The sequence below is a fragment of the Hippopotamus amphibius genome, chromosome 10 (genome assembly GCF_030028045.1).
Source record: "Hippopotamus amphibius kiboko isolate mHipAmp2 chromosome 10, mHipAmp2.hap2, whole genome shotgun sequence".
NCBI classification, from domain to species: domain Eukaryota; kingdom Metazoa; phylum Chordata; class Mammalia; order Artiodactyla; family Hippopotamidae; genus Hippopotamus; species Hippopotamus amphibius.
Window position 1 is genome coordinate 59,378,198 of NC_080195.1, and position 15,397 is coordinate 59,393,594.

Here is a 15,397-nt window from a genome sequence, read left to right on the forward strand (position 1 = left end):
ATGGGAGGACTACAGAGAATAAGAACAGCTGTTGAATAGAAGGGGAAAGATTTTATTCTTCTAAGAGGTAAAGGGACCTTAGAGCCTATCTGATGCATTTGGAAGACACAAGCCCTTCAAACTCAGTAGGTCCAGAGTCAAATTGCGTTTCTTCCCTCTTAAACCTACTCTTTCCCCAGTCTTGCCTATTTCAGTCACGGCTGCTCACCATTCCCCTCATGATCCAAGCTGGAATGATGGCAGTATTCCTGACAACGCCCTTAATTTATGTCATCCCCACAGCCAAGCTGTCAGCAAGAACTGTCAGCACTGTCTCCAAAGTATTTCTGCATCCAGCTAATGCTCTCCATCTCTCTTCATCTGCTCGAATCCAAGCCCCCAGCGCCCCCAGGCTACACGACTGCAGTCACTGCTGCACTGGTTACCCGGCATCTCCTCTTGATAACCCAGTGCAGCAGCCCAAAGGGATCTTTAACAAATGGGCCTCAAATAATGTCACGTCCCTGCTCAGAATCACTCAGTGGCTTCCCACCCACAAAAAATAAGCCATATTTCTTTAACATCACACACAAAACCCAGCCCCTGCCCACCTCACTGACAATCTTATTCTACTACACGCCATTCACAACCACCCTTTTTGCAGTCAGTCTGCTGGTTCTGTGTTCTAAATAATGGAGAGAAACTACGAAACTGAATGGTCTAATAAAGTTTTTTGGAAACATTTCACAAAATGCTTCTGAGGTACATATTAGTCACACCTATTATGTGATGAGCACTTACTTCACATACCTACACACACACACACACACACACACACACACACACACTACTTTCTAAGAAGGAATTCCTAACTCTGCTGTCTTTTTAAAGCAGTTTTATAAAGGGTTTCTGTTATTATGAAAATTTTTATGCAGAAGCAAGATTTTTCTTGAGCTTTTTGAAAAAAATTAAGCAAGCAATCTTCTTCCTTAGTCAGGATTTTAATTTTCCAAATTAGACTTAAAATATTTTACCATTATAGCAGTGGAGGTCTATAAAAAGATATTTGGGAAAGGGTGGTGATGGGGCCTGGGGGATGTTTGGGAGAAAGAGGGTATATAACTTAATGTAGACAGGATTCTCCAATTTAGGGGGGAAAATTGCATAGACAACATGGGGGGGAAGATAGAGATGTCAGGGGGCATTGTCACATTCTAGAAGACTTAGGAGAAAGAGAAGAAAGTAGGAAAGAGGAGAACCTGAGAAAGGAAAATGCAGGAAGGAAAGATGAGAATTTAAGACTAGTTGGTCTGGATCCTAAATGTTTTGAAACTTGGTGTTGATTCACAGTCACTATTAAGCAAAGTACACACACACACACACACACACACACACACCCTTTGCGTTAGACACAAAGATAGTCCCTGAAATTCTCAAAGCATAAATAATGAAAGGCAGAAAACCGTCAAAGTATTGAGGGCTTTCGTAAGTCACTTCAGTTAGTGTTTCTCCTCGTCAGCGAATCGCATAAAACTGAGGGACATCTCCGGAGTTCTAAGGTGATACCAGTGGACACGTAAAATCCCAGCTTACCTCTTTTAGAGTATTGGGGTTGACAGGAAACCCTTTCCCACCAGAGAGGCTGGAGTACTTCTTTTCCAAATGACAAAGATTTTCCTTTTCCTGAAGGAACACAACATTAAGCTGAGTCAACCTTGTATTTCCCTGACGACTAACGACGTTGAGTGTGCTTTCATGGAACTTATGGACTCGTCACATAACTTCTTCTGTGAAGTGTCTGAATGCCAGTCTTTCGTCTGTTTTTTAAAAATGTATTTATTGGTTGTTTATCTACTGTTTTTGAGTTGTAGGAGTTTTTAATACATTCTGGATACAAGTCTTTTTTCATTTCCTCTTTAAGAAATCTTTGCTTACTCCAAGGCCATGAAGGTGTACTTGCACACCTGCATTTTCTAGAAACTTTATCATTTTAATTTTTATGTTTAAGTCAATAATCTGTCTCAATTTATATGCGTGGTGTGAGAATGGATGGTGTTGAGACTCATTTTTTTCCATGTTTACCTAGTTGATCCAGCACCACAAGCTGGACTTTCCTTTCCCTACTGGATAGCCGTGGAGCCTTTGTCAAAAATCAATAGTGGTGGGCTTCCCTGGTGGTGCAGTGGTTGAGAATCCGCCTGCCAATGCAGGGGACACGGGTTCGATCCCTGCTCCAGGAAGATCCCACATGCCGCGGAGCAACTAAGCCCATGAGCCACAACTACTGAGCCCATGTGCTGCAACTACTGAAGCCCATGTGCCTAGAGCCCGTGCTCCGCAACAAGAGAGGCCACCATGAGGAGCCTGCGCACCACAACAGAGTAGCCCCCACTCACCGCAACTAAAAAGAAAGCCGGCGCACAGCAAAAAAGACCGTATACAGCCAATAAAATTAATTAATTTTTTTAAAAAGTTTTAAAAAAAAATCAATAGAGGGTATATGTGTGGGTCTATTTCTAGACTCTCTTTAGTCTCTTTGATCTATATGTCTATTTGTATGCCAGCACCACCACACCCTCTTAGATATGATAGCTTTATAGTAAAACTTGAAGTCAAATAGTACAAATCCTCCCAGCTTTTTTCTTGTTCAAAGTTGTTTCGGCTATTCTATGCCCTTTATACTTTCATATACTGTCGATTCCCATTATCTGCAGTAGTTGTGTTCTGTAATGATGCCATGAACGCTGAATTAGTGAATATTGAACCACTGTTTCAGGGGGAAATATAGGGTTGGGCTCCTGTGGGCTTCTGGTCAAAGTGATGGTCACTACACAACTTTGTTTTATGTGTGTTTCTGTTTAAAGATGTCTTATTGAATATACATTGTTGATTTATTAACACTACACTCATAGCCAACAGCACTAAGCCATGCCTGAAAGCTGTTTATTTAACACATATTTTCACCACAAGGCATATCACAGCCTTCCTGCCCTTAGGAACACCAGACAATACTTTAGTGCTTGTGAGCCATTTTAAACAGCAAAATCACCATAAAGCACAAAAATGTGAAAAACATGGCACTAAATAGTCCACAGAAAGAATACGTGTTTACAGTAGGAAAGCTGAAACAAGAAGGCAGAGCACTGCCTTGTTCAGTCTCAGCTGGGAACACGCGTGTCCTTTGAGTGACTCAAAATTTTCGCTGCTCTGTGCTTGTCCATCCATGACTGCAAGACAAGTACTGATTTTAGGGTTACAAATAAAAATTTTAGTGAGCAGGTGGATTCAGAAATACAGACTCCACGAATAATGAAGATCAACTGCAAATTTTAGCATCAATTTGTCAATTTCTACAAAAAAAAAATCTATTGGGATTTTTATCGGGACTGAGATATATCTATATATCAATTTGGGAAAATAAAAATCTGAAGACTTATGAACCATAATATTTACAAGAGAATTATATTTTGTATATTTTAATGAGGAAATGGTATTTCTATATTGTGCTTACCCATTAAAAAAAATCCATCACTAAGTGATTTTTTTTTCTTTTTTTTTTTGGTAAAATTTCAGAGACTAAATACTGTATGTTACGCTATCTAATTTAAGCTATGCCTTTGAATTTTGTGTGCAAAAGTTGTTGGGGAGGCTAGTGGCACCAAATTTCATCCCCAGAGCAGAGGATAGGGTTGTAATCTCCAGCTCCAACTGGAGATTTCTGGGTGCTGAAGAAGCAGGAGGAGACAGGCTGCCAGGGATCCACTTGGGCTACAGAGAGAGGCACCTCGAGTGAACTCATAATCGTATGTGAAGGACCAACTTCCTCTCTCTTCTCAACCTAAAAATGTCTAAGTAGCAAAGATGGGAACGATCCAACTACATTTCTTCTATGTGGGACCAAGGTACGGGCTCATCTTTAATTCATATTTTGAGATCTGATCTCTCTCCTGCACTCCACTCTGAGTCCATCTCATATTTTCATGATCCCAAGTGTCACATTCCTAGGGAGTGGCCTACATGCAAAGGCTCAGTCTTGAGACCAGCCCCATCAACTTTAATTTTTGGCGTCTCACCCCTGAAATTAAGAGATTATTAGGTTGCAGGCTGGACAAAGGAAACCCTTTCCATGCAGCACATCAGGTACTGGACAGATGGAACATAGTCCCTTTGGTGAGGACACCACATGGGGTGTCCACCTTCCCAACAAAGCCAACTAAATCCAGTGTGGCATTTGCCAGGAAGACTCACATGCAAATTGGAGTTCAAAACACCAGAGCAACTAAGCCAGAATGTTTGACAGCAGTAAAAAAAGCAGAATATGTTTTCCCTATTTGATGAAAAAATATGATTTTTTTTAAAAGAAGAAAATCAGAAAACGTACAGATTTTCCATAGTTTGGATTTTCACACTGTGGGAAAAGCATCAAGAAAATGTCTTTGCTTATTTTCTGAATTATAGTTAATCATTCAGAGCTTCAGCTTACAAATGTGGAGGATTAAATAAAAATGTATATAGAAAATTCTTCCTTAAATTATAATTCGCTATTCTTTATTAAAAGGCACTTGCTTTGATGGAAGCAAATTTCCCTGAGTTGGAGCCCATGTGTTAGTGCAACCAGTGCTGAAAAGGAAATACTTACTCTCTGCAACATCATTATTAAATTATTCTTTTCTTTCACGAAATGATCTTGTTCTCTCTGAGCCTGCTGGACAATGTGATTAGCTTGCTTTTTCAATGCAGAAATTTTTTCCTGGAGGGACAAAAAAAGTGACCACAGAAAGATGTCCATTAGACATTCAAGGGTTTGCCAGTCTGTCCTGTGAAAGGGAGAAAAAAAGTGTTTATAACTTGAAGCAGGGTGACCACATTTCGTTGATGGTAGGTAGGCAGTGATGATTACTCAGAGACTGTGAGCAGTTTCTTTGAACTGACAAGCTCAAGGCTTTTCTTTACCTAAGGCCAAGTGATTTAAAATCTATTTCAAGAACCCAGAAGTCAACAGGAAATCTTGTGTTAGAATATAAATGAATTTTTGGCATCATCTTGGGAGACGCCTCATGAGAAAAAAAACAATAGAATTTCTTATTTAAACCAAAAGCTTAAGAAGTCACCTTCTCTATTGTCTTTTCCCTCAATTTTATTGGTTTAGTACTGAGAAATGGGGTGAGAGTCTAAATTCTGGAACAAGGGTTGAATTCTGGACTGGACATCTGGGTGCTCAGGGTTGGGTGGAGGCAGTCATCTACACAGCATTCCATGAGCCTGCTTCTAATGGTAATAAACTAGCAGCCAGCTACGAGAACTGCTGGGCAATGGAAATGGAGAAATTCTAAAACAGACTGTTCATAGAATTATTCTGAATCGACTTACTATGATTGCAAAAGCAAGTAATTTAAAACAAATATCTAGATTTCTGATTTTCTCTACCTTGGTTTTCACATGAAAGAAAAAAATCAGATGTTCATAAATGCATCTACAGCATCAAGTTGCAATGACTATAACAAGTCTCGGTTTGTCTAGTTTGGAGCACCATGTGGCATGTAAATGGCAGGCTCCATAAACTGCCAAATGTGACCTGTGGTTAAACACACAAAGATGTTCAGATATGACAGCCATACAGACAGATGGACACAGGCTAGAGCTATATTAACAATCATTATTGTCACATGGAGAGGGGTATATTTTGACTTTTTACGTTGAATGACACCTGGCTAAAGTACCTTTCTAGTAACAATGTTCCGTTGATATTCAGCCACTTCACGCAGGAGCTGCTGGGTCAGGTTCTCCTTTTCCTCATCTAGACGGCTCTCGCGCTCAAGCTGCTGGAATTCCAGGTCTTCAAAGTGTTTGCTCTCAACATCCAACAGATCGGCATCCTTTGGAGAAAAGGGAATGAAAACAAGACACAGCAGAATGGCTGCAGCCTTCTTAACACAAAGAAAAGATTATTAAAAGCAAAAAAGTCCAAAATATCTTTCCAGTTATAACACTGACCAGGGAACCAAGGTTAGAACATGATAATCCTCTCTCTGGAGTTAAACCCCAGATCAGTGACTTTAGGATGAATTGAAAGGGACTGGATTAGGAGTGGGAGGGCAGCATTTATTTCACCATTGGTTTTATTTTTTATTTTTTTATTTTTTTAATTTATTATTTTTTTGGGGGTACACCAAGTTCAATCATCTTCACCATTGGTTTTAGACTGCTCTGTGGTGGTAGGAATTCTTACTTTAAATCTACCAGGTGGCTTTAAAATGGATCATGACATATAAAAAGAATTCAATAAATAAACATTATCTGTAGACCAAAGGTGTGATATAATCTCTTGAGAAAAATTCCTGTTTTCCACAAATTTTCAAATGAAATGAGACTTTAGTGTAAAGATTAAATTCAATATTCTGAAGTTGTTGACTATAAAAAAAAAGATTCAAAAGTCGGCATACATAAGAGATCAGAGGTCTCTAAGAGGGATATATGTACCTCAAATGGCATACTACACAAGGCACCGGGATGTAAGGAAGAAATATTAGACCTTCTTTATATTTATTTTTAGTTTTTCCTCTTCTTTTACAATTTCTCAATATATGTTCTCTAATGTACATACAAGCAGAGTAGTATATGTACATTATTTTAAATGAATATCTGTATTTTGAGCATGCATGAAATATATATAAAGTATATTTATAATATATTGTGATCTCTATATATGTATATGTAGGTATGCATGCTCAAATAATTTTAATGAAGGGAGAAGTCCTCAGAAGCATCTGAAAATTGGAATTCTTAAGCTGGGTTTCTGTGAATACCTGAAAACTGTCTACAAACCTTTTACTAGAAAGAGTGAAACCACAGCGTTCTTCAGGCACAAAGAGGGACTCAAAGCATTAAGCACTGCTATTCTAGGAATAATCTTCAGGACATTTAAGAACATAAAAGTCAGATGGTCTCGAAGAGGCATGCTCCAACCCACAAGATGTCTGCAGACAGGAGTGAATCTGTGTCTAAACAGAGACTGGTGCATGCTGTATGAATTGTTCTCCCATCTACTTCAAAGCAAAACAAAACAAAACAAAAAAGTCCTTATTTTGGGAGCCTATGACAGAACTGTCAATGTGGTATGTAAAGAAGATTTAAAAACATATATAATTTGTAAATAATTAATAACCGAAAAGAAAAAGGCAGCTGGACTGCATGCCTTACAGCACTACGTGGGTAAAAGTGCCAGGGCATTTTTTTCAATCAACACATTAAAAAGAGTTGGACAAATAAATATCTGATAAATTAGATCTATATCAGTATTTAAACACACCATCCCCTCCCTGATTTTTATGTAAGTGATAAATTAAGTCTTCTAATCAAATGGAATTTTTTCTATCTTCTGGAATGAATTTTATCCTGGGGATGATTCACAAAAGGACTATTAGCTACCATGAAATTGCAACCAACACTATAGCAACAAGATTATTATGTCAACACAGACAGTGGATTTTCAAAGCCTAAGAACAGGAAAAACAGTTTGAAAAACATATCCAGCATTTCTTAAAGCTTCTTTACATTTTAATTGGCCACATGTAAAGTGGTCTTGGTTTCAAGCAACTGGGTGACATTTCAAGTTTATCGGACATTTCATGCTTGTAACTTCTACAGGAATTAATGAATTTGGACCAAATCTAGTCACAACTAAAGGAATTAAGACATAACTCTAGTGTTATGTCTTGAAACAAAATATCTGTAATCTTAAAACATCAGTGATATATTTATTTATACAGGTCTCCATATTCAAGTTTTTAAGGTCTTTCAATTAAACTTGGCTTGCAGCTAAGTGTTATTGAGATAAAAATTTTAGTAGGCTTTTTTTTTTTTTTTTAGTTTATAAAGAATCTTCATTCAAAGTGGGCACATGGCTCACAATATATACACTATGCTAGTCAGTCGTTTACTCCACATCTGGTTAATGTGTAACATATGTTACTCTAACCACATGAAGGTCACACAGCCATTGATTTCTCTGTAGTAAATATTTAAACCACTGCATGAAAATAATAGCACACTAGGTTGGAAAGTTGAAAATTAAAGCTAAGCTCAGCACTCAGATTCCTCTGGTGTAATCATCTGATCAAGTTATCTAAACCATTAAAACGTGTGTATATAAACTTACACTGTGAAAGAAAAACAATTTGGGAGGGGAAAAAACTTTTACAAGATTTTAGATAAGAATAAGAATTCAAGAGATGGAATTTGGGGGCAGGAGTAGTTTAGTTGAGCACAGAATAACATATACAAGAAGCTCAGAGTCAAGTGTATGACTAGTTGAATGAAAAATTTAACTAAACTTCTCCGCTAAGAGAACATGACAAATCTCTACTGGCTGGCAAGTTCAAAGGCCAGACATGAAAGGAAATAAAACAGCTGTGCTAAAGAAAATTCAATAGAAGTCCTTTTTTCTTTCCAATAACATTTTTGAGAACGTATATGGCAGAAGTTTACAAGCACAACTTTATGTTTCCTTTGCCTAGCAGAGGAGGAGAAAGAAGAGACTAGGTGTGGTATGGCCAGGAGAAATCACAGGAATCATCTCATAACAGCTCAAGGCCAACGTTGAAAGCAAATTTAAATGGAGCTCGGGGTTTGTTACTGTTTCTCCATCTTTCGCGCTATTGTCAAACACTTCTTTGCATACCTTCGGAATTTGGAAAAAGACAATGGAAATCATCTAGTACAAGCTTCTCATTTTATACGTGACGATACTGAGGCCCATAGAGGTTGAATGACTTGTCCAAGATTAAAGGATAAACACACTGTAGAGCTACTGAGAAAAAAAAAAGCCTCCTAATTGTAGATATCACTGAATAGAATTTTTTAAAAATCAAGAGAATGAAATCAACCATTCAGCTGAATAAATATCAGAACACAAGAAAACATGCTAGCCAGGCCTCTCCTGGCAAATGAAAGGCTCATTTATCTTCACGGCTTTTTCCCCACACTACTTGTATCCCAGGGAACAATTCGATTGGTGAGCCTGTTATCAACTATATTAAACCACAGGCCATGAAATCAACATTGGATGAAAACTGTAGCCTGCTTCTAAAGCAATGATTTAGGGGTAAGAAACCCAGTCACACATCCAAAGTGCTGTATGCACAAAATCATTCTACAATTTCAGCTTAAGTTTTGAGACAGCATACCGTTTAAGAAAACGATCTTCTTCCCATTCATTTATTTTCTGTTTTGTCTGACCTGCCACCTAATGAAGTTAGTTGTAATAAAATCAACTTCAATGAATCTCGCTTGAATGCCTTGGGGAAAGCTTTGTAATGAAGTGCTATTCTGGAGTGTTTGAAGTCTGAAGGGAAATAAGCTGTGATAACATAGGAAGTTCCAGTATGAATGGACTTCTCATGAAATAAGGGAACAGTTTACTGATTAAGCCAAAGGATTGGTAAGGAGTTATTTTGGTCATCATGTATCCCTGGAAAACAGAATTAGTTCTCTTAATATCAGGTGAACAGAAGCTAGCACAAGCCAGTTTTCTCTCCTAAGGAAAGGGGTTTTAAGATAAGAATTTTGTGATCTGCTTGGAAAGGAAGAGGAAGGAGTCTTTGCCTTCAGTTAGTGGAGTAGGCTGTCTGCATCATTTCCTTTCCTCATTTGCAGCCAAAGTTCTTGACATATACAAATTTATCAGTCATCCTATAGAATCTAACAGATTAAGCAAACAGTAGTTATTCATATCATGCTGACTCCAGGTTATTGATAGCATCTACCAATTTTTATTTGAAGCAATATTTATAAAGAATACAAACAATAACTGGATAACTAAAGGAAAGGAAGAACAAAACATATAACCACGCTTCTGACTCTAAATAAAGTATTATGGAGACAGCGTAAAATCTTTAGCAATAAAGTAAGTTGAAAAACAGTAGACAAATATTAAAAAATCAGTTTCCCAATCTCTTTTGTGAACTGGCATAAACACAAAAAAATGACAAATTAAAATAATTTTACAAACACTATTCTTTTCCCAATCATTTTTATCATAAGACTTTCAGAGAACTGGGACATTGAGGGACAGGAAGTTTTATCTTCTTATAGCAAATTAAGCTGTACACAATAAAATGAGTAAAGGGGAAGAAACATTTTTGAAACCGTTTTTGATTCAACATTGTAAAAAATTAAAATTATTAGAACTGTTATGCTGTAGTTTAAACTCTCTGTAATGGGTATTCTTTATTAAGATGCATTCAAGCTGTACAATACATTGAAAAGCTTTAACTGTAAGTTTTCATAACCTAGTGATACTCAGAGGTATCAAGGATTTTTTTATTTAAGGTGATCTTAAACATTTTCAAGGGTGTGCTATCTTTTTTATTTATTTTTTTTGGGGGGTACACCAAGTTCAATCGTCTGTTTTTATACACATATCCAAGGGTGTGCTATCTTAACTGAGTTTTTCCAAGTTGCCCAAGAAGGTACAGACATAGTAATATGAATAAAACAAGTCTTCTTTCCAGCTCATGTGGAATCATAAAACTGTTATTCACTTCGGACTAATTACTGTTAGACTCCTTTAGAAGTCCAAGACTGTTACTGACTGCCTCCCCAGAGCCACCGTCTATTTGGGCTGCTGTTTAGAGCAAATAACCCAGCTGTCAAGAGGCTATGAAATATTAAGTGGCCTTGCTAGTGTCTGCAAAGCTATCCACCTAGGAAGATAAGTATCGAGGTCGTTTCCACACTGCTAACATTAAAGATCGAAGAATAACCAGATAAAGTTCAACCAGAAGATCTATGCTGCATGAAGTTTTAAAAAAAGTATGAAGCTTGTATGAGGAAATGTTGAATGCCCTGCATCTTGGATCTTATTTGATTGCTGTGATCATGCTAATGAGTTCAATGTCACTAAGAAGAACAAAGGAAAAGAAAAGCCAAATGATGAGTGGTGGTGGGGAGCAAATCAAAGAATAGAAAAATTTGTGGACAGGAGTATAAAATCAAGTGGAGAAAAGAAAAACATTTGAGGGCAAACAGTACGCAAGATGCAGCAGAGAACAGAATGCAGGAAAAGATGTCAGGTGATTTAAATGCTACAATCTTGTTGGTTACAGGTCAGTAACAGCTCTCTCTTGTTACAAAGAAGGACTGGGGAAGTATATTTGCATTATAAACAAGGTGAAGGATTCCAACAAGGAATTTTTCAGCTGATTAACATGGAATAATATATACTGTCACCAGGCATATTTCTATTTAAAACATATCTAATGACCAGAATTTATGCAAATTTATGCTATATGAAGGAAGAAGCCATAGGTAAGTGGAACTTAATTGAAAAAAACAAAAAAAAAAACAAAGAACAACTAGCACATTCCTGTTTGCTACTGACCCTCTTCAGTTGTTGTTGTAACTGTTCCCTCATGGACTCAGGACAATTGTCCAGCTGGGTCTTCTGCTCGGAGTAAAGCTCCTGAAGCCTCTCTAGTTTTTCCCTTTCAGCATCAAGCTTTACCTTCTCCTGAAGTTCAGAAATCAGAAAATAGAAGAATAGAAATTACCTTCACACCCCAAGCAGGCGTTAGTGAACATTTCCCAAGGATAACACAAACAAGCAAACACACACAAACTCCAGACATCCTCTGAATGTAGAAACATATCTCGTTAGTGACTAGGATAAGGGGGTATAAGTGGAGGGAAAGACAAGGGGCCCCGTTTCTGCATCCTCCAAACCCAGCCCGCTCCATCGGGTATTGGCAACGACCCCTGTGCTTCCTTCCTCCCTTCCTTCCTGACACTATGTTACAAAACCAGGGGAAGCAACGCTCACGTTGGTCAATGGTCAACAAAGGACAAAAGAAATGCCAAGCGAATTCCTAAGATAGCCCTGCAAAGAGTCACCTGGCAGGGAACCAGACAAAGGATAGCCGTCATTTACCTCGAGCACTGTCAGAGTCCAGTGTGCTGAAGGCATGTGTTAAGCGAGCTTTAGAAATTACTGAAATTTTGTTCTCAGGTTAGAAGCATGTTAGGTGCACAAGTTGATACCCTGGTTATCTGGAACAGTTCTAGCTCTTTGGCAAACTTCAGAGCTTAAGCAATTAGAAAATCTGTTGCCAAGGAGAGCTTCTAATTCCGACACTGAGAGAGCAAGTAAAAATGCAAGACTGACAAAGCAGCAAGAGGAAGGCATGTGAGACAGCTCAGATACACCAAAGGTGTGACATTTACTGCTGACATAAAGACTTTCCTATAATAACTGACATAAAAAAATAATTGAAACGTGGACTATGGGAAAAAAGGAAAGGAATCAGAGAATAGAAGAGAAAGGAGACAATAACACTGAATCCCTCCCAACTCACACACTCCAAAGTGACCCTGGATGTTCTCCAGGGTACCACAGGCAAATACTGTAATACAGTATTACACGGTCTTCCAAGGCCGCCTCTTAAACTGAGAAACAAAACTTCCGTCCGCTGAGTGCCAGTTTTCCCATCTTATGTTCCCTTTCTGTAAATTTCAGACCTAAATCTCTCCTTGTGTAACACTCTGAGCCTAAACTAAAGCACTTTAGTGGAATGGACGCACCACCACCATTTGACCCCTTCAATAAGCAAAATATGTACCACCACCTGACTTTCTTATGTTCACTATTGATTTGGTATAAATAAAACTGGCTTCTAAGCATATCACAGAAAATTTTTTTAAAGGATGAAGATTTGAAGTGGCCCTATAAATTTATACTACTATCATTTCTTCATCCAAATGGTCATGATTTCCCGTGTAAACATAAATGTAGGTTCTTTATAAAAGATGTTAGAGTTTAAGTCTAAAACTACATGACATCAATACCTACACCAGTACACTTGTCTCCACTTTGGGCTTACATTTTAAAATTTCAAGGGCATTTTAAAAATGTATATTTTGATTTAGAAGCACTTCTTTTTTTCTCCAAATGCTTAAATCTAGAAGTCAGAAAACTGAGAATCCTACTTCATATATCAACCTAAAAATGATTCTGCAACCTAGACTTTAGCAGACCATAATGAAAGTTTCCTAAAAGGGAATTCTCCGACGGTCCAGTGGTTAGGAGGTTAGGACTCGGCACTTTCACTGCCGAGGGCCCAGGTTCAATCCCTAATTGGGGTATTAAGATCCCAGAAGTCACTTGGACAAAAAAAAAAAAAGAAAGAAAGAAAGTTCCCTCAGTCTTTAATGTGAACCGAGCTCACTGTGCACCGCTGCTGCGTAGGAGTGAGAAAAAGTGACGGCATCCTTCGAAGAATCAAGGATTCTCAAGTGTTACCTCACAGTAAAACCGAATATCCTAGTGCCAGTTAGATTTAGTCTTTAGCTTTAGAATTAATAATTTTTTTTCCCTTAATAAAACCAACAATACAGAACACTGGTCGTCTTCTGGCTTAGCAAATGTGTTATTTCCCTTGTGCGCAGATACAAGATCGCCCCATCACGCAGCAAAAGAATTTTATCCATGAAGAGGTCTATTTCTAGGTACTGTATCACCAGAAGTTGCAGCCATTCTAGTTCCAAACAGAAAGGTAAATAAATAAGAAAACTATTCACTCCAATCGAATAGCAAATGTGCAAAGCTCTAAATTTTAAAGTTATATTTGATAAAAAAAAAAACTGATACAATATTTAATACTATGGAAAGGCACTGGCCTAAAACACAGGTCTCAGCTCTGAGGAAATAACCAAACTATTCCTCGGATGCTCTCAATTTTTAAATTGTTAATAATACGCACAGATAAACAATTAATAAAAATACCTTATGTTTACATAGTGCCTTCCTTCTGAGGTGCTCAAAACGTTTTGCAACTCCATACAAGGGGGCAGTTAGAAGAATTACGCAAGCAGGCACCATCAGAGCCTTCTGCGGCTTGTCTGTGGTTTATCACTAATGCTGTGACTGCTACCTGGGGCTCAGAGTGAAAGCTCACTGGGGCCAAATCTAGGGCAAAGGAAGTAAGAGGAAGGATGAAAGCGGGACTAGTGGCAGATGGGCCCAGCCATAAATCACAGGGGGCCACAGAGGTGAGATCACTTCTACAAGAGCCAAAAGCAGACCAGCTCTGGGCCAGAAAGAAATTTAGACATCTCTTCTAGTTATCGTCCAGGAAGTTTTCAAAGAAAAATTAACCCTAGGCAAGCAGCTAATTCGAGCTGAAAGTATCACCTTCTACAGCGAAGGTAAAATAGTTGGATAAATTAGATGACATTCCAGGGTTCAGGGATTCTAGCTTTTTACATGTAAAATATTAACACCAGGTGTTATTCTCTTCCCTCAGATTTAAGTTGGTAAAATCACCTATTCTAACTACTACAGGCACAGCGATTTTTTCCAAACATCAAATTGGGAGAGAGCACAACGCTTTTTTTCTTGGGATTCATAAATCTGTTTTCAGGAAATAAATGAATTAAAATGCATTTTTAATATATTTAACAAATTTGACTTTGTTGAAAGAATAAGATTATAAGGAATCAGAACACTCCAGAAAGATCCAGATGTACAGGGGCGTTTATAAAACAAAGACCAGAATGTGATTTCCCTAGAGACATGGCTGCCTCAATTGCTCTCATGTTGACATGTCTTCTCTTGATGGACTGGCAAAAATCCAGTTGGGTGACAAATTCATTGCCAGATTCTGCTTATTCTGCACACTTAAGGCTGATGTTCCTAAAGCGTACATAGGGCCAAAGGTAAATCTTTCACCGGCAAATGAAAGTAAAAAGCAGTATATAAAATTGAGCCTCCGTCTGCTTCCACAGTGTGTCATTCATTCACTCAATCAATCAATCTTTATAAGGGGACTAGGGACAGAGAAAAGAGCTAACCTGATCACTGTCTCATGAAGTACAGTCTGGTTGGTTCTGCGCTTCTTAGCCCTGACCACATTAGAATAAGCTGGGTGAACTTTTAAATATACTGTTTCCTTGGGGTGGAAGGGTAGGGAACAAGCATTTAAAAATCTCTCAAAGTTTTCTCATATGCAACCAGAACCACTGATTTAGCCACCTAGAACAATGTGAGAGGCAAAGGCAAAATTAACTACAACTTGATTTTTGTAATGAAGACATAGGACATTAATACAGAATCCACCAAAACTTATTCTGGAGGCATTCGGCCTTAGCAGCTTTCCTGCATAGGGTAAAAGTCCTCTCTTACAAGTAACATCCCAAATATAAAATTTTTACTTTTAGATTATATGCCTCAAGTAAAGCAAAAGAAAAAAGAACTGTGAGATTCCAATATCCAATGTGCAATCAGAGAGGAATGATGCCTTTCAAGTTCAGAGGTAAAACGACTCTCTTCTAATCATTCAAATGATCAGAGTGATTATACATTTACCCTAAATAATCTGAACACGTACACAAGAGTTGCCAATAATCTTGAATAAACTTAATAATC

At 38.0% G+C, this 15,397-nt stretch overlaps 1 protein-coding gene across 7 annotated transcripts in view; it reads right to left on the reverse strand.

Annotated features, from left to right (window-relative positions):
• The window catches only part of PHLDB2 (pleckstrin homology like domain family B member 2), a 107,711-nt gene that overhangs the window by 29,734 nt on the left and 62,580 nt on the right, over nucleotides 1-15,397 (reverse strand). For 6 of the 7 annotated variants that reach the window (XM_057696237.1, XM_057696238.1, XM_057696236.1 and 3 more), the window contains exons 6-9: nucleotides 11,360-11,488; nucleotides 5,700-5,855; nucleotides 4,619-4,729; nucleotides 1,573-1,662 (exon numbers count right to left, since the gene is read on the reverse strand). In XM_057696237.1, the coding sequence (XP_057552220.1) occupies nucleotides 1,573-1,662; nucleotides 4,619-4,729; nucleotides 5,700-5,855; nucleotides 11,360-11,488 (486 nt within the window). The remainder of the gene's footprint in view (nucleotides 1-1,572; nucleotides 1,663-4,618; nucleotides 4,730-5,699; nucleotides 5,856-11,359; nucleotides 11,489-15,397) is intronic. The other variant, XM_057696235.1, reaches the window with a different exon arrangement.